Consider the following 26,479-nt stretch of genomic DNA (forward strand, 5'->3'; position numbering starts at 1 on the left):
TGCTTAATAATAGTTGACAAACGTTTGTACATTGTAAATGTTAAAAATGTTTTTCAAAATATTGTACTTTTCCAAATATTAAAATTATAAATACATAAATATTTAAAATATAACCATGTGTAGGCCTATTGCAATATAAAGTACATTAAAAACCCACTAAAAGTGTAATCATTTTGTTATGTTCTTACACAAAGTAGACATACAATATACTTTAAGTAAGGGTAACACATGTATGTTTTCTGTAAATACACTAAAAAGTCACTAAAAGTATGCCTGTGTTTAGCATATTCCTTAAAAGTGTAACTAAAAATATATTTATTAACATAGTATTTCTACTATACTTTTTAGAAATATACTTATAGTGTGCTTGTGTTTAGCATATTTCTTAGAAGTATAACTAAGCATATATTATAAATACATTAAACGTATGCGTCTGTTTAGCACATTTCTTAGAAGTATAACTAAGCATATATTTAATACAAAAGTATACTTTTTAGAAATATATTAAAATGCAATTCAATATATTTTTATTGCACTTAAAATAAGCATGTTGGGAACACAAATGTATGATAAACATACTACTTGAATTTCAAGTATATTTTTAATACATTTAATACTACGTCTTTTTCACCTGGATAGGGTTGGAAGCCTGTTATTTGTTTAGTACCTTACAAATACACTGTCTGTCATACTGTGGACAGTGTACATACTGCAGGCACAGCGAGTGTAATATAGTAATATTATTCTGAATAATAGCCCAACAGTCAGTTAAGCTTCAGTTTTTAAATATTAAACATTATAATGCATTTTTTGCAATATCTCTGACATTATTTTATATTACGTTTTTTTCTCAAATCAATTTATACAAACTTCAAAATGCAATCTTTAAAATTTAACATTGCATTGTGCAGGTGGAATCGATAATTTACATATACACAAAAAGTCTTAAAAATCACCATTTCAGAAAAACTCAATGGGTAAAACAGGGTATCCTTTGCGTTTACAGCTTTGAAATTAGGCTGTATGCAGGAGGAAGTATCACCATGACGACAAGGGTTATCTTTGTTCACCATGTGTTTCCTGTCTAAGTGAGGTGTTTAGTGCAGGGGATATAACAGATCTACGGCTAACACTCAAGAGGTGCCACTTCATTGTTTAATTTTCTCATGTTAAGTGTGGAGGGTTTTTAACCATACTGGGCTGCCACTATATGCTGCTGTGCTTCTGGGGTTTAGGATACAGTGATGGCAGGGATATGGTCAGAGGTCTGGACATTGTACCTCATATTGGCACTTGGTACTCCATACCCCTCACCAGCACCCCAAGAGAAGCTCCATGACTTCAGAAGAATCCTCTTGGGTTTGGATAAATGCAACGCCTGCATTGGAACATCCATTTGCAAGAAGTTTTTCAAGGATGAAATAAGGTAAACTAGTATTTTTGCTATTAAGTCAGAGAAGAATATTCTCTTTGTCCTTAAAGAGAGTTTTTAAAGATATACTACAATACAAGCATAGGATCCCCAGAACAAGGTATCCAAATGTCCAAATACAAAAATGTCTAAATAAATGAAGTACATTTTTAATGAACTATCCAGCTTAAATAACTTTCTGCTTGTAGCCTATATATGTTCAAATAAGAGCATTGCATGCTATTGGAAAATCAAAAGTCAGTAGAAAGCTGCCTTTTTCTACATCAAAATTGTCTTCAAAATGTGCAGCTCACAGTATCTAATCATTGATCCGAGGGAGCATGAGCAATGAAAGCAAAAACAGGAAGCTAATGTGGACACTGATTATTTCACCGCAGGTTTGAAAGATGGCTGACTGCTCAGTCTAATCTCTCCTCAGCAGATGTGCGTTCATATGAGGGGAACTATACAGACAGCACAGTGGGCTGGAGACCTGTGGTGCTGTCCCACTTGATGTCTCCTCCCCTGCAACAGATATCAGACAATAGCATTTGCACCTCAGCAGGCAAAGGGAAATCCTGCAGCATTGAAGCTGTCCTCAGGGCCACGTCACGCTTCCAAAGATGGGTCCGCTCCAACCTACTGCTTCCCAGCATGGTGAAGGTCTGCATTCAGTCTCTGTATTCTGATGTCTATTTGAGGTCAGCAGTAGTTCAGGATTTAAGGTCTGAACAATTACATTTCAAAGGGTTATTCATTTGAAAACTAGGAGGTGCCAATTTAGGACTTACAATGTGGCCATTTTTTTCTTGATTATCAATGGTTCTTAATGTTTTGGTGAAGATGAAGGTAACAAGTGTATTTCTTCCTTTGTAGCCAAACTTTAAATATGTTATATGGGAGTTTCTAAATTGCATGTAATTTCCCCCCACAACAAACCATTTTGTTTTAAATAAAGTGCAAAACAAACAAACCCATAGTTGAATAAACAACACCCTATAGATATCATTTGAAAACCTATGAGTTGTTTTTTTTTTTTTAATAAACTCTTTCTCTAAGGGTCTGGTGACCCCGATGCTGAGCTGTCCATCTCAGAGGCTGCTGGACCGCATTGTGCGACGCTACTTTGAAGTGACCGATGTGGCAAGTGTGCAGATGAAGCACTTCAGTGAAAAGGACAAACTCAGACTTCTTTATACCCTGGCTGTCAATCAACAACCTCTCATAATGCAGGTATAACAATAAGATGGCCGCCAATTGCACATTGTGCAGCAATTGAGCATGACGCTCGCAACGTCAAGGTCATAGGTTCGATTCCCAGTGCATTCCCAATGCATTAACTCAGTCTTGAACACAGGGGGGGACCAAATTGTTTTATAAAATATAAACAAACAGAATGGTGAAGGAAATTTTAGGTCTAATTCTAGTTGGGAAGTAATAATTTTGAACTATATGCAAATAATATTAAAAAATATGCACACATTAGCATTACTTGTATGTCTAATATTTCGAAAACATAAAACGTTTCTTGCCTCTTTTTTCAGGATTTATTGAAGAATAAAAAGTTTAAAAGAACAGCATTTATTCAAAATATAAATCTTTTGTAACAATATAAATATTTGCTATCACTTCTTAACAATTTAACACATCCCTGCTGAATAAAAGTTTTAATTTCTTTCAAAAAAAAGGAAAGAATAAAAATGTACTGACCCCAAACTTTTGAACGGTAGTGTATATTGTTAGAAAATATTTCTATTTAAAATAAATGCTCTTCTTTTTAACTTTTTATTCATCAAAGAATCCTGAAAAAATGTATCACAGGTTCCAAAAAAAAAATTAATCAGCACAGTTTCCAGCACTGATAATAAATCAGCATATTAGAATGATTTCTGAAGGATCATGTGACACTGAAGACTGGAGTAATGATGCTGAAAATTTAGCTTTGCATCACAGGAATAAATTAGATTTTAATGTATATTAAAATAGAAAATTGTTATTTTACATCATAATATTTCACAATATTACATTTTTCCTGTATTTTTGAACAAATAAATGCAGCCTTGATGAGCATAAGAAACTCCTTTAAAAAAACATAAAAAATCGTTCTGATCCCAAACTTTTGACCGGTAGTGTATATATAAAGTAAGTGCAAATGTACACACTGGCATTGCATGCTCGAGCTCCCTCGCTTCCTGTTTTCAGCCCTACTTTTGACTTTTCTGCCTACAGATGTTTCCAGGCACGGAGGGCTGGCCCTTCCTCCGCTACCATGGCTCCTGTGGAAGGATGATGGTCTGGGCAGGGAGCAAACCCCTCAGGAGCCTGTTTTCCTCTCCGTTGGCGCGCCGTGCGGACATTGCCTATCAGCTTCTTCACATCACCCAGAGCCTGAGCTCCAACAGCCTCCAGTTCAGCCTCTTCTACACGAACATCTCAGAGGACATGTTTGGTACCTTGGATGATAGCAGGGTCTTCATTGTGGATACCAGTACCATAGGGATCATTGACTTGCAGGAAGGTCAGTTCTGGCTTAGTCATGTATGCAGCAACCTGTAAATAGATTTTATGGTAAAATATTTGCTTTTACCATGTACACAAACAAACTTACTTTGTCATGTTTCAAGTGTAATTCAAGTCTTCTATTCAGTAAAGAATCCTGGAAAAATATTAAGCAGCACAACTGTTTTCAACATTAATAATAATAATAATAATTATTTAATTTATAATATTCCTTGAGCACCAAATCAGCATAGAATCAGAGTAGAAGGATTTCTGAAGGATCATGTGACACTGAAGACTGGAGTAAACATGCTGAAAATTCAGCTTTGCCATCACAGGAATAAATTACATTTTAAAATATATTCAGATAGAAAATAATTATTTTAAATTGTAATATTTCACAATATCACTGTTTTTTTTTTTACTGTGTTTCGATAAAATAAATGCAGCGTTGGTGAGGACAAGAGAATTATTTCAAAAACATTATTTTTAACATTAGGGCAAATAAAATGTAGAAAATGAAATAAATTAATTAAATTAAAAAGTGATCATCAGTTTTTTAATTATTCATGACATAGGTTTACCAGTGGCGGAGCTCGAGTTTTTTACATTGGGGTGGCCAAGGCTAATTCAGGGGGCACATAGACCATGACAGAAAATCAGTGTATGACTCCAACCTGGCATAAAAAAAGCATGACAAATCCTACGATTACTGATTATTTCACAGTACCCTACATTTGCTATACATTCCTACCGTAACGTCAAATGTTAGTCTATTGGAACTTATTTCTCTTATTTCTCTATATGATTAACCAGTGGTTGGAAAAGATCTAACATTAACTTATACAGTGAATTTTGTAAATGCTGTTCAGGAAACCTAAAACTTCAACTTACTTCAAACAGGGCTGCCAACTTTGAGTTCAGCCTGGAGTGAGAATTATTCAGGAATAATTTGCAAGCTTGCGATTAAGTAGCCTAAATGTTTTTCTCTCTCTCATTTTTTCTAATCTAAACTATAGGCAGGGCACCCTATTGTTAAGGTTTCATATTAGACCATTTTTTAGAATAAGGTGTACATTCTAGAATAACGTGACCATTTTTTACTAGTGTACATTTTTCTTGCTAGTTTATGGACACTGAATGGATTTTCTGCGTTTATGTAACAATGTTTTGAAGCTGCTGTCTTTCTGCGATTGAAACACTCATTGAGTGATTACATGAGACATAAATTCAGTAAGTTGTAGTGTATCTTTCAACATGCCCTCGGATATTCATTCTTGTTTATTTCGTGCTAATTAGAATTAGCACTACTGCTTTGCTTGAACTGAGGCAAAGCGGGAGCGCATGTGAACCATCACACCACTAAAGAGCTCCAAAACTGTAAATCGTTTCAAATTCTTAATAAAACTAAAAGAATTTGAATGCTGAGAATTTGTTTCCTACTATCAAAAGTAACCTGCTCGGTCTTGTCTGTCAGCGTGTTGTCGGTGTCCTCTCTTTGCTCTGCGATGTAGGAAAATGAACGTGTGGCCTGAGTTAGCAGAGGCTGGAAGCTACACCGGATGAGATAAAGTGCGATGCGGCACACCAGACACATCGTGTCCTTTGAGTTTGAGGCTTAAATAAATGCTTCTTTCAGTATGATTAAACAAGGAAAATGAAATAGTAGGATAATACATTTTGGGGTGGCCAATCAGATGTCAGGGGTATTCAGTGCCACCCTGGACACCCCTCTGGTTCTGCCACTGAACTTTACTACATAGTGATCATTTATTGTTTAACCAAATCTGGTGCTATGTCATACATGTGTTATACCTAAACTCATTACATTGCTCCTTCCTGCAGGATATCCTCCTGATGAAGACTTGCTAACAGAACACCTCGATGTCTTCTCCTGTCTCAGTGGATCTTGTGAAAGACCGCCTCCGTGTGAAACTGTTCGAGCCGCACAGAGTTTTATCCTACTTTGCAAACATGTTATCAACAATCTGCTCGCGCCTAATGATGTGCAGTCAGGTCATCTTCCCAAAGATGCAGTCAGTGCTCTCGATATCTGTGCAGACCAATCTCAGTCTGATCAAAGAATAATTGCTGCAGCCCAAACCTTAAAAGACATTTTACAGACATTAAGGCCATGCAGTGCTCTCTATGGATACAGGTATCCTGAATGCCTCTATAGTGACAAGTTCTAAACCAAAACTAACCACTTAAAAGGGATAGTTCACCCAGAAATGAACATTGTTATCTTTTACTCACGCTCATGTTGTTTCTAAACTTGTGGGACTTTTTCTTCTGTGGAACATAGAAAATATTTAAAATAAAAAGTCAGTTTTTTGTTTTGTTTTTTCTTGTCCATACAATAGAAGTCAATGGTCTCCAATGGTCTTCTTCAAAATATCTATTTTGTTCCACAGAAGAAAGTCGTACAGGTTTGGAATAAGAAGTGAGTAAATGACAGACTTTTCATTTTTGGGTGGACTATCCCTTTAAGGCCTATTACTGACAGCATAAAGTTCACAGATACTTTCTGAACCTTGGCAGTATGGCAATATAGAAAATAGCACTTAAGACAACCATGACATGAAATGGATTGTGTAACATCAGTAATCAGTATATATCCAGTTTATGTTATCAAAGCACAGTCAGCAAACAAAGACTTGTGCAAATTTAAAAAAAAGAAAAAGTCTATTCAAATTGTATACATGTTATAATTCATGGACGAGACAAGGCTTTTCCATCACAAAAGAATCATTTAATTACAAAGACAACTCTGATTAGTAACCCATAAACCATATCAATCTTCATGTTTCTGTACAATGCTCGCTAAGCCGTTTTATGTATAGAAAATGTAAAAAGAGAAATGTTCAAAATGACATTACTCCATAAAATTTAATGGCAGGAACTCTGAAAAAAAAATACCAGCATTCCATCAACAAATATTTTCAAGCAATAAATATTTATAAATAGTGTAAATTTACAACAAGATTAGAAATATAACGCAAATTAAAGTTTATTCCTTAGTCTATGTGCAACCCATTTTTCTTTGTGACTTGGCTATCCCCCTCCAACTTAACTTTTTCCTTAAGAAAAAGAGACAAAACATTTTTAAAAAGGAAAGAAAAATTCACATTACAAAATTTCTCTTTTTTGTTACCTAAAGAAAATGTTGAAAAAAAAGCCCAGCTACGGTAGTACTTAAGAGGAAATGATTAAAAGAAAATCACGTATTAGATCGTACATGAAGTACAGAAAAAGACAAGAAACAAAAACAAAAAAAGAGGTTTAAAGCAACAGTAAAAGAAAAATGAAGAGTCAGTAGTTTTGAGTGATTTTGCCTTTTGTGGTATATACACAAAACCATTTTTCCTCAGCAATTAGTCTATTTGTAGTTTGTGTTTCAAAGAGAAGTGGTGCTGAACAAGCTGAAACAGTCCTGAAGATGGAGACGATCCCACTTCACTCCAGTGGGCCGAAACTCCATACTTGGCAAGGTTGCATAGACAAACAGCTTAGAACCAGCAGCCTTGTGGGGTTTGCTACAGAAACCAGTGGTGTGGAACTGGGTCAGGTCTCCTGAATATCAGAAAGAGATGTGTTGCGTTCCAGGGTGTTATCCGAGGAACCGTTAATGTTAACGTCAAGTTGAGGAGGAGGGCAGGGGTGGGGCCTGTGGAAAGAGCCAGAGGACATTAAGCACGTGAGAGTCATGAGACTATTAATCATACAAATATAAAAAAGGTGATAGAAAAGGTTTATGCAGAGATCTATAGAAGGCAAGGGCTTCTCAAGATAAGGGCTTTGAGACTTACTAATGTGAATTGGTCATACACTTGCATGAGGTCCTCTATTCTGTACTGCTCTAAAACCACAAAGTTCTCAAGGTTAGGGCTGCATCTCCGAGCACAGCCCTGGCAGTGCACCACGTATGTCTTACGTGAGTTGCTCTCACTGGTGACAAACAGCAGATCAAAGACCTCCACCTGGGATAAATATATATTAAAACATATGCATGAATAGAAAAGATGCAATCAAATAAAAATGGAAAATGGGAAGATATAATTAAAACAAACTGAAATATAAATAAATAAAAACCCTTAACTGTAGTTTTTATGTTTCTGGCAAAACCAGGTTTTATGGCAAAAGAAACGGGTAAAAATTTTAAAGTATGTATTTTCTATAATATTAATTACCTAATGGCAAGCAAAGTGTCAAGACAAACTTTGAATGTTAATTTTACAAAGCCTTGTATGAAATTTCTTGAAAAAACATTCTGGGATCTATAAATGAAGCCTTGTATAAAATTTGTTGAAAAAAAAATTATTGAATCTAAAAATGAATATATTTCAACATCACAGGCATGTTTTTCATCCATGATCAATGTGATCTCAACATGATTACCATAAGTAAGATGCAGAATAAACACAGGTCTTTTAGAACCACTTCATTTTTAATGACGCTTCCAATTGTTTATGATTAAAGGATAAGAATTTTCAAAAATCAATTTAAATAGAGATCACATTTGCAAAGTGAAATGTTAAGCCAACGAGTAACTAGCTGAGCATAACTAGAAATACTTTAAATAATATACTTAAATTCTTGACATTTTCATGACACTTCCATGCATTTTTAGAATTGAATTATTTTTAATACTTTTTTTTCCAGAGCTGACAATGTCCAATTTTAAACAAATGTGCCAAAGCAACCATTTACTTCGAGTGTAAAACTATTTTCTATTATTTAAAACTTGCATACAATTCAAATCTAAAAAACTTTGGTGAAGAATACACACCTCACAGATGCTACAGTAGTGAGCAGGTTCGTCCTTGGTCCTTCCATGCCAAACTAGCTCTTTTCCAGCAGCTATAAGCGCCTCCCTCAACGTCTGACACTGCTTTAGTGTCCTCAACAAACAGTACCTGAGGAGGAGGAACAAACCTTATTTAATAATTCCGTTACTCTGCTTGAGATTTCAGTCAAGAGAAACTGTCATTGCGACTTCTCAAAGAACCAGAATCGTAAATGTAATGGAGCAGACTCACTTGATCATCTCAAAGAGTTTGTGGTCTGACACTTTGATGTTCCTGGCCATGTTCCAAGAGAGGTGAATCATGGGAACAATGGATTTAACATTCTGGAGTTTGTTCCACTCATAGCGTTCCACAGCTGACTTGTACTGATGCACTGACGAAGAACAGATAAGAATTAGACACTTTGATCAATTAACAAATAGATGAACTACATTTTAACTAAAGCACCTAAATACAAGCAATACTGATATTATATTTCACTTTACAAGGCTGTAAAACCTCGCTTTCTTCAAAATTGTAACATTTAAAACCAAGTGAGCTGCCTACCAAGACAGCCTTTTTTTATGGACTTTGCAAATTAAATATATGCATCCTTCATTAATTCATAAAGTGATCTCAAAATACAAAATAATTAAGGAAAAATTTAATTACCACACAAAACCAAGAGAATTAGATTGTTAATTGATTTGATTTTACATGTATACAATAAAAAATATAGAATATCTTAAAAAGAATTAAAACCTATATAAGATTTTCAAAATTTATCTTTGATAAAAGCTTTAAGATTGAATGTGACTTTTAAACAGCTGAAACCACCTTTTTTTAATTTGGAAAAAAGATTTAAAAGCATTTTAACAAGTTGCCAATGTAGAGTGCTCTAAACAGTCACTTTAGACATTCAACAATGATTCAGTCGCTCCCTCAGAAAACAGCTGCATATGTAGGCAGTTGGTCTTCAGCAGCTCACAAGGTTTTAGAACAGATCCAGTGGTCTAACAGCAGTGATAAGCAACTATTTACCAGTGAGTGGTCCTACATTCCAGGCAATGTTGTTGCACCAGCCGATAGCCTGAACCCAATGCACAGAGCCTGTATTAAGCCAGACCAGATCACCTGGTCGCTGGATAAAGCGATACACTGGAACATTGGCCTCAAACAAATCCTCTAGATTTGGCCACCATGAGCCCATTAGGTAATTTATATTATTCCTGCATAAAGAATATGGCAGTCAGCACATATGCAAGCCATACAAACATGCTAAAATTCATATTTTACATTAAACCCAAAGTATGGTGTTTTAGTAGAATTAAAGCATTTTTGATTGTGCTTACTTTTCACAGAAGTCATTCATGACACCCCAGTACGGCTCAGGAATGGCAAACCATTCGCAATCTCCAGGGCCGATGTTAATGTTCACAGAGCAGAAGTTGTTATTTTCTTGATGACCTGAATGGAAAAAGAAATTGTTTAGTATTTTTATTAACATCCCTACATTCAACTCTGTAACGTCTGTATTTGAGCGCTGCCTCTGTAAAGCACGGCGAGATGTGTATGTGCTGGCATGCCAATGAGCTGACCTGGTGTCCTGCTGCCTGGGACCTTCATATAGAGCTGGACTGTGTTCATGCCGAGAATGGTGTGGCCCACATGACTGAGCAGATTCCCTGCAGACACCACCCGCATGAAGGCAGGCAGCTTACTCAACTCAGCCAGCTGCAGCTTCCACCTGCAAGGCCACAGGGCAGAGAGGTCAGATGCAGCGACCTAACATGTCTCCCTGTTGCATCACAACTCTATGAGTCTGTCTGAACTCTGCAAGAGGTCTGAAAAGGCCCATTTAACACTCACACAATCCTCCTTCAGATTTCAATTAAACTCTCTCTAGAGCATCTTGATGAAGCACTAAACCACATGAGGTGTGCATTAAAGTGATTTTATTACTGTTAAAGGGTTTTAAGCACAACATGAAATAGAGCGCCTTTTCACCATTAAAGAAAGAAGTGCTTAAAAGATTAGTTCTTTCAGATTCTGCTAGGTGACATTTATCCTAGAATTCAACAAATTGATCAAGAACTACTGTAAAGACATTTGTTAAAAATTACTGTAACTATTTCTATTTTAAATAAATTACACTGTAGCTATTTCACACTTCATGGAGCATCATTTTCTACCCAGAAAAACCTCTCATTTTTAATAAGAAATGTAATAATAATTTTCTCAATTACAAAATTAGCACATTAGGAAGATTTTTTTTTATAGATTATATAACAAATTTTCTTATCAAAGCTCTATTCAGCAATCCAGTCTACAATCAAAGCTAAAATTTCACATTTTAAATCATCATTTTAAAATGTCTAAACACAGAAAACAGCTATTTTAACCTGAAAATCCTTTACCTTAGTGTTACTGGTACAAAAATGACCGGTCTTTTAAAAATTGCTTGTAAATCTCTCATTATGATAAATTATAACCAAATCTTGGATTCAATCTTTGTCAATTTGTTTTCTTTCAATTAGGATTGGTTGTAGGGCTCATTGATCTAAGCTTTTTCACCTCAGAGTCAGTAAGTTTAGTCCAATGTGATAACTAGCATTTTCAGGAAAAAGGAAATCTCGTTGGTCAAAACGACAGGAACACAGCATGAGGGTTAAAATGTAATCATAATTTACATTGTTACTGTTTTTGATAGTATTTTGTCTGGTTGAATGGTAGTCTATATATATATATATAGACTACCAGCCCTAATATATATTAGGGCTGCACGATTAATCGCATGCGATATTTAACGCGCATCTTGTCAGAAAGCCGGTTCTTTAATCAGCGGTAAATCTCCATCACCTGCGTGCTTTCACATTGAGCAGCATTAACTACACAGAGCCGTTGTTCACTGAGGAGCTGCTCTAAAAATCGCGCGAATATGAACGTGGTTTTGCGCAGCTTGTCAGTGAACAACGGCTCTGTGTAGTTAATGCTGCTCCATGTGAAAGCACGCAGGTGATGGAGATTTACCGCTGATTAAAGAACCGGCTTTCTGACAAGATGCGCGTTAAATATCGCTTGCGATTAATCGTGCAGCCCTAATATATATATATATATATATGCTGTCATATTGGCCCTACCGATGCTTGATCACAGCTGTGCCTATATCTGCAATTTTACAACCAAATGTTGTGCCTGCAAATGCATTTTCATTAAACAAGTTGTGGCTTCACAATGACTTTGGGACTTTAATGCATACAAGCAGATCTGCAACTTTCTATTTCATGTTAGATGGTTTGCACTTGAATAAAGAAACATTTAGAAGAGGAACAAAACCAGTGAGCACTTACTTTTTCTCATCTGACAAGTCAATGTTGGTTCCAAACTTGATGTGCTTAAAGGGACCTCTTCTTCTGCGGACCACACTGAAACAAACGCAGGCTCCAGTTAAAGACTATGGTTCTGTCAAAAGTGTTTAAACCATTTAGACTTTAATTGAACATGGACTTACTTTTCTGATGGAGCAGATTCTGTGTCTGAGTGGTCTTTCTGCCCTTTCTTTTCATTTTCCTCCTGTTAGATACAAAATGCGAAAAAGCAACCATTAGAATCAAAGCACCAATCATGAAGTGTTTTTTTGCTTGCTTCATTTTTGTACTTTGGAATTTAAAAATTTAGCTTCGTTTCCAAAGTGCCAACACAGCACCATATGCGTCTCTTTTTGTCACGACTGTAATGCAAAGGTTCAAAAGAACACGGTGCGAGCAGAAATGAGATCTAAATTCTCTCTGCTGCAGCATGTCACTCACGCTTATCAGGAAAGCGATTGTGTAAACACACACATACATATTTTGATCAATTCATAGGTCATTAATAGCAGTTCACTTCCGTGAATTAGTATGACTGCATTCACATCAGAAGCAAACCGTACCGGAGTTCGCATTAACCACACCCCAGACCACCCTTTTTAGGCGGACTCGGGTACAGTTCGCGGGTGAGCAACATTGAGTGTGAAATGGCATGACAGTCACACAAAAACATACAAACACTCAAACTCCTGGCACGAGGAGGAAATGTGGATTGTTGACATACTGGCCCCACTTCAGAGCGAATGGACAATCAAGAGTGCAAGATTCTAACCATTATTTTTTGTATGTGTGTTACGACCAAGAAATCTAACGCCATGTTAAACTGATGCCACTAATGAATTATTCTCTCAAAATTTTAGGATTGCATGTTTTTTTTATTATGACAACTCACCCGCAACGATTCCTGGAAAGACGAGGCCTGGTACTGAGCGTATCTGGCGATGGTGGTGTGAGACCGGCTGCTCTCAAAACGCCACATCTTCCTGCTTCCCGTCACATCCCAGTTCTCATCAGTGGGCTGAGATAACTGAGTCCTCACCTCCACCAGGTGCTCTGGGTTGGCCTCCACCAGAGTCTTGGTAGAGAACAATCCTAGGTCTGGCATGAAGAGAAAGACACCAAAAATGTCAACCGATGAAAACAAAGGATAAAAACTAAAATAAATGTATTAAATATTTAATTATTAAATAGTAATAATAACTATAATTTATTATTATTATTAATTCAAAAGTTTTTTTTTTTTAAGGCATGGTTTTGGAGGGAATGTGTGATTGAGATTTTCAGCATTTCTAAATTAGCAACAAGAGACAATAGAGGAAGGATACAATTGGGAATCAAATGGGAATATGAGGTTCAGGTTTCAAACCCTTACACACCAATTGGGTCCAAATGTAGAAAAATATGGACAAACACTTTTTTGCTATACAATAAAAATGCCATTTAACATGACAGGAGTATTCAAATTGTCCAAATGGCCCAAATTTTCCTGACAGCAACTTTCCAACTTTAACATTGAAAGACCATTCAAACACTTATAATGGTGACAGATATGTAAGGGCATTTAACAATTTAACAATAAAATTGCGATGAGTGTGATGCACAAAGGAACGGGGTGTTAGTTGTAACACACGTGGTTTGAATATTACATTTAAATTCTGGCTTAAGTAAATTTATTATCTCAGTTTTTATTATTTATTATTTTTTATTATTTATTTTAAATGAGACAAATCTGCTGTTATTTTAATCTCCAATCTGTTATTTATCAGTTCAGATAGTTTTTTAATGCTTTGATTACTAGCAGAAGACACTAACCAGTTTTAAATTCCAGTTTCGCAGATAGGGCACGTTGTAACAGCGTTACAATGTGCTATTCTATAACATTAGCGATGTAATTTACACTATTTACTTTAATTAATTTTAATGAGAAATAACGACAAAAACAGATGAATAAAGACTGACAGTCAATGTTTAGAAATTATTATTTCAAGACATGTAAAGCATTTTTGCTCGTTTATGTGGGCCGTCCCACGCATGGTTGCAATGTGTTCATTGTCAAACTCCATCTGTAAATAAATAAATACAATATAATTTCACGTCTCGCACACTTTAATGCCCTTTGAATGTAACGTGTACGTTCCCTTGGAACTGGAATCATGGCGGAATTTCATGTGAAGTACACTTCGCAGGGCACTTACGGTCGAATAAGACAACGCGTGAATGCTGCCTGAACAAGAGACCTCCTTACTGAAGTGAAAGTGTTGACTGGTGTCACTATCTTGCGAACGTGCCGGCAGATCTCTACCAAATTCGGGGGATCCCTTCAGCTCGAGGAGCCCTATGGAACGTTCAAAGTTTCAATGGTTTTCCATAGACTTAAGCTTTAAAGCGTTTCATCCAGGTCGCCAGTAGCAAACAATGGAGCGCGCTCTGCTGGACAAACTAAGTAATTACACCACTTCAAGCAATTGATCTGCATTATATGTTCTGTAAAAAAAAATTTCATATCGGCGGCATATTTGCCGATACCGATATATCGGCAACAGGCTCATATCGGCCGATAATATCGGCAAAATGATATATCGGTCGGGCTCTAATAAAAATGGACAAGTTTGACTCTGCCATACATTTTCTGCAGCTTAGTCTCTGTGTTGTTGGGTAGTGTGGTACTTTCACTGTCATTTTTAATGATGGAATAGCTTTTTTAATAAAATATTTTGCAAGCAAGAATTTATCAGTCTTGCTTATTTCTAGTTACACTAGATAGGTTAGCAAATGCATATAAAATTAGCACTGCATAAACAAACAAATAAATAAAACTGCATACTATACACTACTATTTAAAATTTTAGAGTCTGTAGTTTTTTTTTAATGTCTCTTCTGCTCACCAAGGCTACATTTGCAACTTAAAATAACTTTTCTGTTTTAATATATTTAGTGTCACAAAACATTTCTTATAATTATCAATGTTGAAAACTGTTGTGCCACATATTATTTCTCTGGAAACCTTGGAATATTTTCCCTCCAAGATTCTTTGATTAATATAGAAAGTTCAAAAGAACAGCAATATTAATTTGAAATAGAATTGTTTGCAAACTTACAAACGTCTTAACCGTTACTTTTGATCAATTTAGTGCATCCTTGCTCTATTAAAGTATCAATTTCTTAAAAAAAAACAAAAACATACTGACACCAAACTTTTAAAGGGTACCGTATACAGCTACTACTGTATATTGGCAGTGTATTGAAAGCAATCAAAGACCATCTTGAAGAGAACCACACAGCTGTATATTTTACAGACACACCTCTAACAGAGTTAGTAGACAACTCCCATGAAGTTTCCCATCAAAGCTTATAAAATGACAAAATATAATACAATAAAAAATATAATACTAAACAAAAGCAGTAGTTCAACTACCTTCCAAATAATTAACAGCTCACCACTGCAAATCTTTTTTTTTTTAGCACAAATCAAAACAATACATCAAGTCATCAGCCTAAAACATCATTTTACAGCAGATTTAAACCTAATCAACTAGGATGGATTTGTATTACGCCAGAAAAGGTGATGATGTGGTCTGGCTGGATGTAATTACATGCACACAAAAAAAGCTGATAATCCTGTTAAGGTGGCTTAGTATAACCATAACCAAAAAACAGCACAAAACCTGTCAAGAAGCCTGTTTGGAATTCTGCACAACTAGGCTCAAATGCATGCAGGAATGAGTAACTTACCTGCATGCTTTCAGCACGTCACTGGAGCTGGGGTAGATGGAGACAGAGGACCATGGGGCAAACGAGGGAGGCATGGGTTTACGACAAACCAGCGGAGATGCCACCTTCAAGGGGCTCTGAGAGTCCTCCAGACCTTTGCCATTGAGCGTGGGGCTGTTAACACTGTTCTGAGTGCTGTGATGGTCTGCAGATTTGGGTGAGGGTGTGGCTGTGGACATGGCAGAACACGGGGAGGAGGCCACCGAGTTTTCCTGTGCCTTAAGCCCCGGGTGCAGACTTGGGTGAATGTTGTTAACCTTTGTGCCGGCAGCTGTCAATCCACCACAATTACTATGATTACTATCATTGGCTTTTCCAATCAACAAGGCAGAGAGCTGAGGATTGTCTGAACTAAGTACACCTGGTGAGCAGGGTTTCGCCCCAGCAGCGTCTGCCTGGCCCTGATGGACGTGATTAGGCAGTCCTTCTGCAGTGGCAGTGCTGTTAGGCGTCCCTGCGAAATGCCCATTTCCTGAAGGCTTGCTCTCTTTGGTGTGAACCATGCTTTGCTGTCCACCTGAGGTAGCAGAGTGAGAGGAGCGAGGGGAGGGGATGTGATTGTGACTGGCCTCCGGCGCTAACGTGTCGCTGGCTGTGGCCGAACGTCCGACCTGATTTGGAACGCCAGTGCCGGCTGCCGGGGTAGGCTGGGAAGTCCCAGCGGAAGAGAAAGGCTGCTCGCCATTAGGACCTGCTGAACATGAACCTGGACTCTTCTGAAGCCCCTGCAATAAAGATAAAGTGAAAGGAATACTGGGTTACACAGTGAAATACATCTTACATCCTACCTTCGTTCAAAACTAGAGAAATATTTATACAGTACATTTATACATAATACAGTAAATATTTATCCATGGCATGTAATATTTTGGCTTTCATCACTATGCTTACCCTTCTTCAGAAAAAAAAAAAAAGATCCAAATTTTGAGCTGGAGACGTTTCTGAAATGTGGATGATTTGCCACAGAGCGACCCTAAAGAACTTCAATATTGTACATAACATGATAATGACGAGGACATTATAATCTCACCTGAGTGGAGTTGATGTGTTGGCTTTTCCACGGTTCATCATCCATGCTGCTGCTGGTGGGGGTTGTGCAGTTATGAGGTAGTGCGTTTTGCCGCAAGTAAGGCACATTTATGTTGCTCCCCATTCCTGGGAGGTGATTATTGCCCACAGAGACGGTATCTGTGTTACCCAGGGTTCCAGCCGTGCATGGGGCGGGGCTTGCAGGGACAGGTCCATTGGCTATTGGCTGAGCAGCGCATCGTGAGTGGGCGGAGGGAGTGCGGGAAAGAGCAATGTGTGGATGGTGAGAGGAGGATGTGGAATTAGAGTTCATAGGCAGTGAGGGGTCGGCTATAGGACCGTTGGACACACTGGGTCGTATCTGACCCATAGCATTCAGCCTCATCTGTTGGGCAGAGCAAGAGTGATGGCAAACCATCAATATTAAAATCTACCAAAAAGTTTGCAGTCTGCTATGCACCACTTTACACAATCCATACCTGCTGATTCTGTTGCATTAGACTGAGCTGCTTTTCCAACTGTTCCAGCATCTGCAGCTGCACTGGCTTCAGATTAGCCCTGTTGGTCCGTAACTGTTCCAGAAGCTGAGTTAAAAAATAAAATAAAATAAAAAACAGAATAGTTTGCTTTGGATAGTTCATAAGAATTAAGATTTATTATTATTATTTTTTTTAAAGAAGTTTCTTATGCTCACCAAGGCTGCACGTATTCTAATAAAAATCCAGTAAATCCAGTAATAATGTGAAATATTATTAAAATTTAAAAGAACTGTTATCTGTTTTAATATATTTTAAAATGTAATTTATTCCTGTGATAGCAAAGCTATCAGTTTGTAAAAACAGTTTACAGATGTAGAAACATCCAGAATGAGCAACCAACCTGAAGCTTCTGTGGGGTTAAACTCCAGTTGGGGACTTGATGATGACCTGGAACATTTGCCCAGGAATCAGGTGAATTCTGATGGTGAGACGAGAAACCCGTAAATAATCAAACATTGCATGACAGTTGTAATAGATTTATTTTTTTTTTTTACTAAAATGCTGTCCTTTAGTACCCTGGCTGGACTAGCAGTCCTCTTCCTTTTGGCTGGGCCGGACTGGTCATCAGTCTGGCCAGAGACCATATGAGGGGGAAGAGACTGGCCTGGGATTTGGGACTGGCCTTCATTGCTCTGATGAGCTTTGCAGGTGTTTTGCTATTGGCAACAAATACAGAATTGCAGCTAGGACAGTTGCATGAACATTTCACTAAAGCAAACCAAATTGTGTTTTTGCACCACTTTGACAATGAAGCATCAATATTGATACTTTCAGTGTCAAACTGCTCCGTTACACAATAAGCAAAAGGCCAGGTCAAGAGAAAGGTTATGCCAACTTTCCCACTCACGATTTTATCAGTTAAATATATGAGAAATATATGCTAGTAGATTTAAACAGTTCCCCAAAATTAGTGACCAATATGTTGAAACAAAGGATGATGTGTGTTGATGAGTGCTATGGTCTAATGAACTAGTGGAAATAACTTTAAACCTTAGCAGTTTAAGATTATTCTCCAGAAGCAATGTTACTAACAACATTGTTCTGTATGACTGGAAATTAAGGACCTTTTACTGGTACTTAATCATGAAGGCCTTACCACACAATTTGATGTTTCATTAAAGGAATGTCACAGGTTCAATACAGACTAAGCTCAATCGTTAAAAAAAAATAAATAAATAAAAAGTGGTGACGGGGCTTCTGTTGATTCAAAACAACTGCCTACAAATGTATAGCCATAAACTACCCTTCAAATGTTTGTGGTCAGCAAGATGTTTTAATGTTTTCAAAATAAGTCTCTAAAGCTCAACAAAAGTTTAATTTATTTGATACAGTAAAAACTGTAATATAGTAAAACATGGTTACGATATAAAAAAGTTAATTTTATTATATTATAAAACGTAATAACTTCATTACTTCAGTGTCACATGATCTTTCATGAATTATTCTAATATGCTGATATGGTGATCAAGAAACATTTTTGATTATCATCAATGTTGACAGTTGTGCTGCTTAAAATCTTACTGACCCCAAACTTTTAAATGGTAGTGAATATAATATTTAATAGTTATCTGGCTGTACTGTACAGTAAATATCTTGTTGCAGCCACAACATATACTTTAAAAATAATAATAAATAAAAATTAAGTGACAAGTTTCAATTGTTTTCTGTTGTAAACAAAGCCACAAATGGCGTTAAGCTCAACCTGTACTGAACCAAAACCACTAACAAATCATTTTTGTGAGTCTAAAACCATTAGATGGTGTAAGAGAGGCTTGTCTAGTGGCTTGTCTACTGGCTTGTCTAGCTGATCTGTTCTCACCTGTTGTGTTGTGTTGAGCGCTCCCTGTCTGGAGGTGAGCTCTGCTGGGATTGGTAGGCTCCATGCCTCCTCAATACTAGGGAGCATTTTACTTTTACTTGGTAAACTACCTTGCGGAAGATTACACAACTGAGCCTAGAAAAAGATTGCGCAGAAAACATGTTCAATGTCGGATTCAACTAAGCTTAAGTCAATGCAATGGTGGTATGCATGAAATCACAAATGAAAATGACACTCATATCATTCTCAGTGTATAGTATGTCAGACAAGGGGACGTGATTCAACTCAAACAGGAAGGAACTCAAAAATGAACATCTTCCCCCTCACCCAAAAAAAACACGACAGGCACATTAAAATGAAACATGTACACTTCCTCTCCTGATAACATCAAGTGCAAGCACTTTCTCTACCTGGAGGCATTTGATGCGAGCGGTTAGAGCTGGGATGTTACTGCAGGACTTGCTGCACGTGGCATTGATGTAGCATTTGATGGCATCCTGAGGCTGGTTGCAGGACTCGTAGAGTGTGCCCAGGTCCATCCAGGCGGCCGCATGGCTGTGGTCCAGTTGCACTGCACAAATATATGCCTGCAGTGCATCCATCGGCTGGTTCTGCTGCTGATACAACACACTGGAGACACAAACATAGCAGAGAGGACTGGTAAACAAGGGAAAACTAAACAAACAGATGGTTTCTAACTAGCAGCCACAGGATAGCGCATCAAGCAACAATTCATATCTTCCATATAAGATTTTGTCACGACAAGCCACAAATGACAACAATGGTGTAGAAAGGTTTGTGCTGTTTGCTTGGTTTCTATTTTGATGTGCATTACACAAACATTTCAGCATTTAGTAACAACTATATACAAATGTACCATTTTTTATTTTCTGATTAGCTTTGCTGACATTTCGGGAGGTTCATTTTGGTCCAATATGGTAAAAGGGTTTCAGAAACCTATCGGCGATAGGACAAAGTTGTGTTTGTACTAGGGCTGCATGATAAATGGCATGCGATATTTAATGCGCATCTTGTCAGAAAGCCGGTTCTTTAATCAGCGGTAAATCTCCATCACCTGCGGGCTTTCACATGGAGCAGCATTAACTACACAGAGCCGTTGTTCACTGACGAGCTGCGCAAAACCACGTTCATATTCGCGGGATTTTTTGCGCCGCTCGTCAGTGAACAACGGCTCTGTGTAGTTAATGCTGCTCCATGTGAAAGCCCGCAGGTGATGGAGATTTACGCTGATTACAGAACCGGCTTTACTGATAAGATGCGCGTTAAATATCACATGCGATTTATTGTGCAGCCCTAGTTTGTACATGGTCGCTTTAAGTGTTAGGATGGTGAGAAGAAAGTGATTACACAGCTCTGAGGTGAACGCTTTAGCTTAAATGTCTTGAGCATTTCTGTCTCTCCCCTGAGAGCAATATAAACCAAGCCTGAGGCAACATCAGCCCCAAATGACCCCATTTGCACCCAGCTACCAAAAAAACATGCAAACAACATGAGTGTCTCACTTTAATGTGCAAGAAATGCACATAAATAATAAATGGCAGCAGCTTAACATGATAAACAACAATCATTAAGAGCTTACCCAATTGAGCACCATGTATCTGCACTGGCCTCAGACTTATCAATAGACTGTCGGTAAGATATGAAGGCATCTTGGACCTTCCCAATACTTGAGTAGCACCTGCATGACAAGCAAAAACACCTCAAATCTGGCACATGAGTTGTAGAGCTTAAATTTAAGAAATATATTTATATGTTTATGCATTTGACAAGACACTTTCAGCAAATTACACTGGATTCAAGATATACATTTAATCAGTTCATGCATCGTTTGAAAAGTTTGAGCTACACAAACTAAAAAGAGTCTCAGTTTCATTAACAACTTGGCAGGACTACTTTAAGACACAAGCCAAAATGTTTGGATAAATCTTTTCAATATATAACTTCAATATTGTAATTTCGAACCATGCATTGTTACAAAAAATAACAATAACAAAAAAACAAAAACAATGTAATGTATGTGAAAGTGGAATTTAATTTAATTTGGGTACATTTTTGCTTACCTGCCCAAGAAGTACCAAGACTGTCCCGAATTGGGGTCTGCTTCTAGGGACTTCTGCAGACACTGAATAGCATAGCTGCTCTTGTTGGCTTTATCTCCCAACTGTTCGACCGTGTGATGCATCCAGCCTGAGGGAGCGATGGGAAACATGACGATTAAATAAGAAATTGCATTCTCAACAAAACTAGAACACTCTCTCCCCCAACACGAAGCCACAGTGTGCACTATGGAGGCTGTTACACTGGTACTCATAAAGGGAGCAAATGGTTTGTTCTTGCTGTCTTCAGGGTAGGGTGGGGAGATGAGGTAGAGTAGGATCGGGGGGGGGGCTTCAAAAGGTCCCAGCAGAGATGGCTCTGTCCAAACAGCCCCTCTCCTCTCCATTCCCAGCCAGCCAGAGGTTGTTAAGGAGAACGAGACAGTGTGCAGACAAAGAATTTCCCCCATGTGGCCTGGCTTCTCCTAGACACTGATCCCAGCCGAGCTCTTAACACCTGTGGCAAACGCCTGCACCCGGGACATGTTACTACAGCAACCAGACCACTGCCGACAATTGCAGGAGCAACGTGGCAATGGTTATATGGCAGCTGTTTTTTTTTTTTGCTTTCTTTTGGGACTAGCAACAGAAAGAAGCTCGGTGTGAGGATTCACAACTCGCAATTGTGCCAATTATTTAAATAATTTCATGATTTATTGATGCCTTTAACCCAAAGTACCTTGCTGACCGCTTCATCCTGGAGTGCTTTGCTCATTGGTGCCACTTTCCAGTTTATGGATTGCTCTTAGCTCAGATTTCTAACCACACCATGGTATCCCAAAAGCAATCTGCACATTTATTTTTAGCCATTGCATCTGGCAAAATTGCACACCCTCAAGAACTGGAGCATATCTTAGAAAACCTGGACTGTACATTTGGGGATGCTGTTATTGAGAACACCACTAGCAGCACTTGGGGAGATGGCATGATGCAATACATTAGTGAGGACTGTCTGAACTCTAAATGAATGACTTATGATGAACAATTACCTAACCTGAAAGTGTAAAAATTATTAAAAAATCTTAATGAAATATTCTCTCTTTAAAGGATTTACAATGTATTTCAAAATACACCTCATTACAAATCTTTGGAATTTGTAGCTGCAGAATTCCACAAACAGCTGTGCAGAATTCCAAAAATGTAAATGCCAGTTAAAATTAACATCAACTCCCTCTGGCATGCTATTTTTCCCCCCACCAAGACAGTAATATTTACCATATTTTGCCACATATATTCCTTATTACCACAATCGGATCCAGATCTTGTATGCAAAATCTGTGCAGAAAGTGTGACTAATCAAGATCAAAATCACACAGCAAACAATCATCTACATAAGAAACACACTACCGAAAATAAAGCCCAGGTTCCCATACATTTTGACCAATGAATTTTCATAACTTTTTCCAGCTGGTTGTGATTACTGAATGGATTTTTAAGATCATTTTATGAACACTGCAATTTACACAGTAATTTAAAGTTGATGAAATATTTAATAGCTGAGCATAACCAGAAAAAGATTTGATGACCGAAATCAGGACTTTTCCATGACTTATTTTATTAACTTCCATGAGACTTCCAGGCATACAATTCACAAATTCTGATATTTCCAGGTTTTCCATGACTGTGGGAAGCAGGAAGCAAGTAAAACACACTCACCTAATTGTTGGAGCGTAGTTGCCTTCACCTGCACAGGGAGATTCTCTGTTTGTAACAGACTCTCGTAAGCTTCCTTTGCGACGTGGTATTTCTTCTGCAGACAGAGAAGGGGAGAGATGTTTTAACAGACAAAAGGGTCAGCACTTTTTTACGGCCCCTCAGGGTGGACACAAAGGGCCTCGTCAAACAGACCACAATGTATGGTCTCCGGAAGAGAGGAAACACACTGGACACTGACCAGGCCAGACACGGGGACGCAGGAGGAGACAGACAAACACACAGACAGACACAGGGGGGAGGGTCAGTCCAGACCAGACTTAACAAGTCGGACAAGTCAGACAGGCATGCTCTGAATCAGTGTAACTTGAGAAGCACTCTCAGAATAAGTGTTTGTTTTTCTTAGTGACCTTGACACAGATCTTTGCTGGGGCTGATGGCTGACCACCATAACTGACCAACCTGAGCAGCACAACTCCAAACACACATGGTCTAACAACTTAAAAGCAATCTCATCGGTGTGTGGTGGACAATAAAATCAACCTATTGTAAAACTTAGGCTTTGGCTGGCTGGTTAGTGCAGTCATCATTGCTTACAGCAAAGTTTTGATAGAAACAAAGAGTATGTAAATTTGTTAATACAATTGCATTACATTTTCATTTAAGGCTAGGTGGATAAGAACTATGCTAGTTGAACAAAGGACTGACTGAGTGACAAGAGACTAACTAAAGGCAAGCTGAAGCAAAAGCAGGAGGGCAGGGTGGGGATCAGTTTGTTGAACACACACGACGTCAAGGTGGCGCCCTAGAAACAAATCCATCAATCAAGAGTGTATGTTTGGGCAGGAGCAGTAAACTGTGAGCAAACGAAAACCCCTGGACCAACAACACTGCCCTGTAACCTCTAGAACCTGCACCTTTACAAGCAGTCATTTACAATGCCAACAGAACACAACAGTAGGGTCCCGACAGTGTAAAATGCAATTCCATATGAAGTACTAGTGAAATCACAAGATTCACCAATCACCAATTTCATGGTAGCATGAAAATAGTGATGGCAAGTAGTACTGCAGTTTTTTGCAGAGAATTGGATGTTTTGAAAGTAATGTTGGGTAGTTTTTTCTGAAACAAACAATTAATAACGTCTAATTTTATTAAATTTTCAATGATTTGCGGCATGCATTTTCAATTCTTTTAATGCTAATAACTGTCAAATATGAAGATCTCATAGGGAATTCCTAAAATTGGGAAAAAGTGTTAATTTAAATGAATGCATTATATAGTGGATCGTTCAGCCAAAATTACTTTACCCTCATGTTGTTTCAAACCTGCAGGAGTTTTTCCTCTGTTGAACACAAAAGAATATGAAGATTGTTGGTAACCAAACAGTTGCTGGAAGCCATCGACTTCCATAGCAAGCAAAAAAAGAGAAAAATACTATGGAACTCAATAGCTACCAGTTTAGTTACTATTCTTCAAAATATCTTTTGTGTTCAACAGAAGAAAGAAATTCATACAGGTTTGGAAAAACATGAGGATGAGTAAATTACAATTTTCATTTTGGGGGAAATATCCCTTTAATAAATTAAAAATAACTAACTATTTAAATGCTAAAACACACACAGAAAATCATATTTACATATTTCTTTTTCCACCTCCTCAATATGTCCTCAATACAATACTTAACATATGGTTCTTGAAACCTCTGGAATCATGTAACAAATCATGTTTAAGTTAATATATCAATACACAATTTCTGCTAATAAAAGTTTGAATGTAAATAAGTACTTTTTTTCTTTCAGATTTGTCATCTAAATGTTTGACATCGCAGATTCAACATCCTTTGCCTATCCCACATAGCCTTATCTTCATTTTCTTCAAATTAAACAAGGTATCTATGATGACTAAAGTCTATGGATTGGAATTTACTTCAGGAAACAAGGTCTCTGTAAAAGCAAACAATCACTGTTGCCATCTATACCATACAGAACCAATAGAACATTATACCCCAAAACATGAGTATATACTATATTATACCAACGAAACACTGCATATTCTGATCAAATGTGACAAAAAAAAGGGAACACTCACCTGAATTTCATATACATGTGCGATGTGGAACTGAACTGAAGGGACAAAAAGAAGAACTGATCAATACCGGAAATCCTTTTCTGATGGAAGCAATGCATTTAAATCTGATATCAGGCCAAAATTAAACCAGCGTTCTTTGTCTTCACTGTTTCAGCTTATGGGTGTACAGACACCGGGAAGGAAGAATATTAGCTTGCCCTTTGTGCAATTCAAGCATGTCATTACTGCCCGTATGCAAGGCAACACACGGCAGAATCCAGTCACGCAGTTTCCTTGGCAACTGGTGTCTCAGGCAGGATGGAAATGGTAAGAGAAAAAAATCAAATTGAGGAAATATTCTTTTTTCTTATAAAAACCTCTCAATGAGACACCACACGTCGCTGCTAAAAAAAAACCTCATGCATAATGTGACAATGCATTTTCCTAATAAAAAGATATGTAATAAAAATTAACACGCATTGGAGGGTACTTACTTTCAGCTTTGGACAAAGTGCAGGGTGTGGAGTCAATCAATGCCAGCTGAAAATGCTGCAAGACAAGGTAAAGTTTGATTAGACTGGATACAGTTAGTAACCCTTATAGAAAGTAGGTATAGTCTAAATTGTCATTCTGAAATCCTACTGTTAGATATGCCTAAATGATTTTGGCATCAGACAATCATACCAACATAATGATCCATCCAAAGAAACTAGCTACAGTGAAAGCACCGTTTCTTCTCTAACCAATGCTGTTATATGTCCAAAAATAAATTTGACTCTAATAATATGGAACGAGCCATATGGGACTAATAACACAAACCTCCATTGTTACAACGTCATCAAAAACAGATTCAACTAAATCATAATAAAATGTAATTATGAAATGGAGACTTTCAGGAAATCCATCGATCACGGTTTTCATAAAACCTCAATTACAATTTCATCCATCATGCTAACTCATGACTCCACATCTGTTGAGACAATGATCACTGGCCATTTGGATGTTGGCCATAGACTTATGAACTCCAGCTGTATTAAATAACTCCAATTTTTAACCATTCAGAAAATGCCCAAGTGCAATGCATTCACCAGCAGCCAAGGTTCTAATCATTTATATGAGTGAATCTCATGAAACCTGTGATATTTCTGCAGGCTATGAAATAATGTTATGCAATAATGACCAAAACAATCATGTAGGTATTATTCCTTTTTATGATCCAATCAAATCCCATTGTCCACTCTTCAAACATTTAAACTCAGAAAGACAAAAGTAAAACAGCCTCAAAAAATTTCACTCACTCACTCACTCTCTCTATATATATATATACACATATATATATATATACACACAGTGGGTACGGAAAGTATTCAGACCCCCTTAAATTTTTCACTCTTTGTTATATTGCAGCCATTTGCT

The 26,479-nt window shown here is 37.5% G+C and overlaps 2 protein-coding genes across 2 annotated transcripts in view; one reads left to right on the forward strand and one right to left on the reverse strand.

The window, feature by feature from the left end:
* Window positions 1-1,231: 1,231 nt before the first annotated feature.
* Window positions 1,232-6,162, forward strand: LOC107595885 (deleted in autism-related protein 1-like). The gene is made up of 5 exons (XM_016286469.1): window positions 1,232-1,426; window positions 1,810-2,074; window positions 2,471-2,644; window positions 3,641-3,929; window positions 5,756-6,162. Exons 1-5 carry the CDS (start codon window positions 1,245-1,247, stop codon window positions 6,100-6,102), a joined length of 1,257 nt encoding a protein of 418 aa, XP_016141955.1. The 5' UTR covers window positions 1,232-1,244; the 3' UTR covers window positions 6,103-6,162.
* A 189-nt stretch (window positions 6,163-6,351) lies between these two features.
* LOC107595870 (lysine-specific demethylase 6A-like) overlaps window positions 6,352-26,479 on the reverse strand; it is a 41,710-nt gene continuing 21,582 nt past the window's right edge. Inside the window, exons 8-29 of the mRNA XM_016286456.1 lie at window positions 25,558-25,612; window positions 25,085-25,119; window positions 22,997-23,090; window positions 21,305-21,431; window positions 20,824-20,922; window positions 19,634-19,853; window positions 19,224-19,358; window positions 17,920-18,060; window positions 17,745-17,822; window positions 17,345-17,449; window positions 16,867-17,250; window positions 15,798-16,561; window positions 12,958-13,219; window positions 12,209-12,270; window positions 12,048-12,122; window positions 10,296-10,444; window positions 10,050-10,164; window positions 9,739-9,926; window positions 8,950-9,091; window positions 8,700-8,826; window positions 7,720-7,890; window positions 6,352-7,577 (exon numbers count right to left, since the gene is read on the reverse strand). Of these exons, the coding sequence (XP_016141942.1) occupies window positions 7,548-7,577; window positions 7,720-7,890; window positions 8,700-8,826; window positions 8,950-9,091; window positions 9,739-9,926; window positions 10,050-10,164; window positions 10,296-10,444; window positions 12,048-12,122; window positions 12,209-12,270; window positions 12,958-13,219; window positions 15,798-16,561; window positions 16,867-17,250; window positions 17,345-17,449; window positions 17,745-17,822; window positions 17,920-18,060; window positions 19,224-19,358; window positions 19,634-19,853; window positions 20,824-20,922; window positions 21,305-21,431; window positions 22,997-23,090; window positions 25,085-25,119; window positions 25,558-25,612 (3,558 nt within the window). The 3' untranslated portion in view covers window positions 6,352-7,547. The remainder of the gene's footprint in view (window positions 7,578-7,719; window positions 7,891-8,699; window positions 8,827-8,949; window positions 9,092-9,738; window positions 9,927-10,049; window positions 10,165-10,295; window positions 10,445-12,047; window positions 12,123-12,208; window positions 12,271-12,957; window positions 13,220-15,797; window positions 16,562-16,866; window positions 17,251-17,344; window positions 17,450-17,744; window positions 17,823-17,919; window positions 18,061-19,223; window positions 19,359-19,633; window positions 19,854-20,823; window positions 20,923-21,304; window positions 21,432-22,996; window positions 23,091-25,084; window positions 25,120-25,557; window positions 25,613-26,479) is intronic.

This window comes from Sinocyclocheilus grahami, unplaced genomic scaffold (assembly GCF_001515645.1).
Source record: "Sinocyclocheilus grahami isolate Dianchi unplaced genomic scaffold, SAMN03320097.WGS_v1.1 scaffold209.1, whole genome shotgun sequence".
Lineage (NCBI taxonomy): Eukaryota > Metazoa > Chordata > Actinopteri > Cypriniformes > Cyprinidae > Sinocyclocheilus > Sinocyclocheilus grahami.

Coding starts and splice junctions, on each gene's coding strand:
- LOC107595885 (XM_016286469.1), top strand. CDS start 1,245: ATGGCAGGGATATGGTCAGAGGTCTGGACATTGTACCTCATATTGGCA. Junction 1,427..1,809: donor TTTTTCAAGGATGAAATAAG/GTAAACTAGTAT, acceptor ATTTCACCGCAG/GTTTGAAAGATGGCTGACTG. Junction 3,930..5,755: donor GATCATTGACTTGCAGGAAG/GTCAGTTCTGGC, acceptor TCCTTCCTGCAG/GATATCCTCCTGATGAAGAC.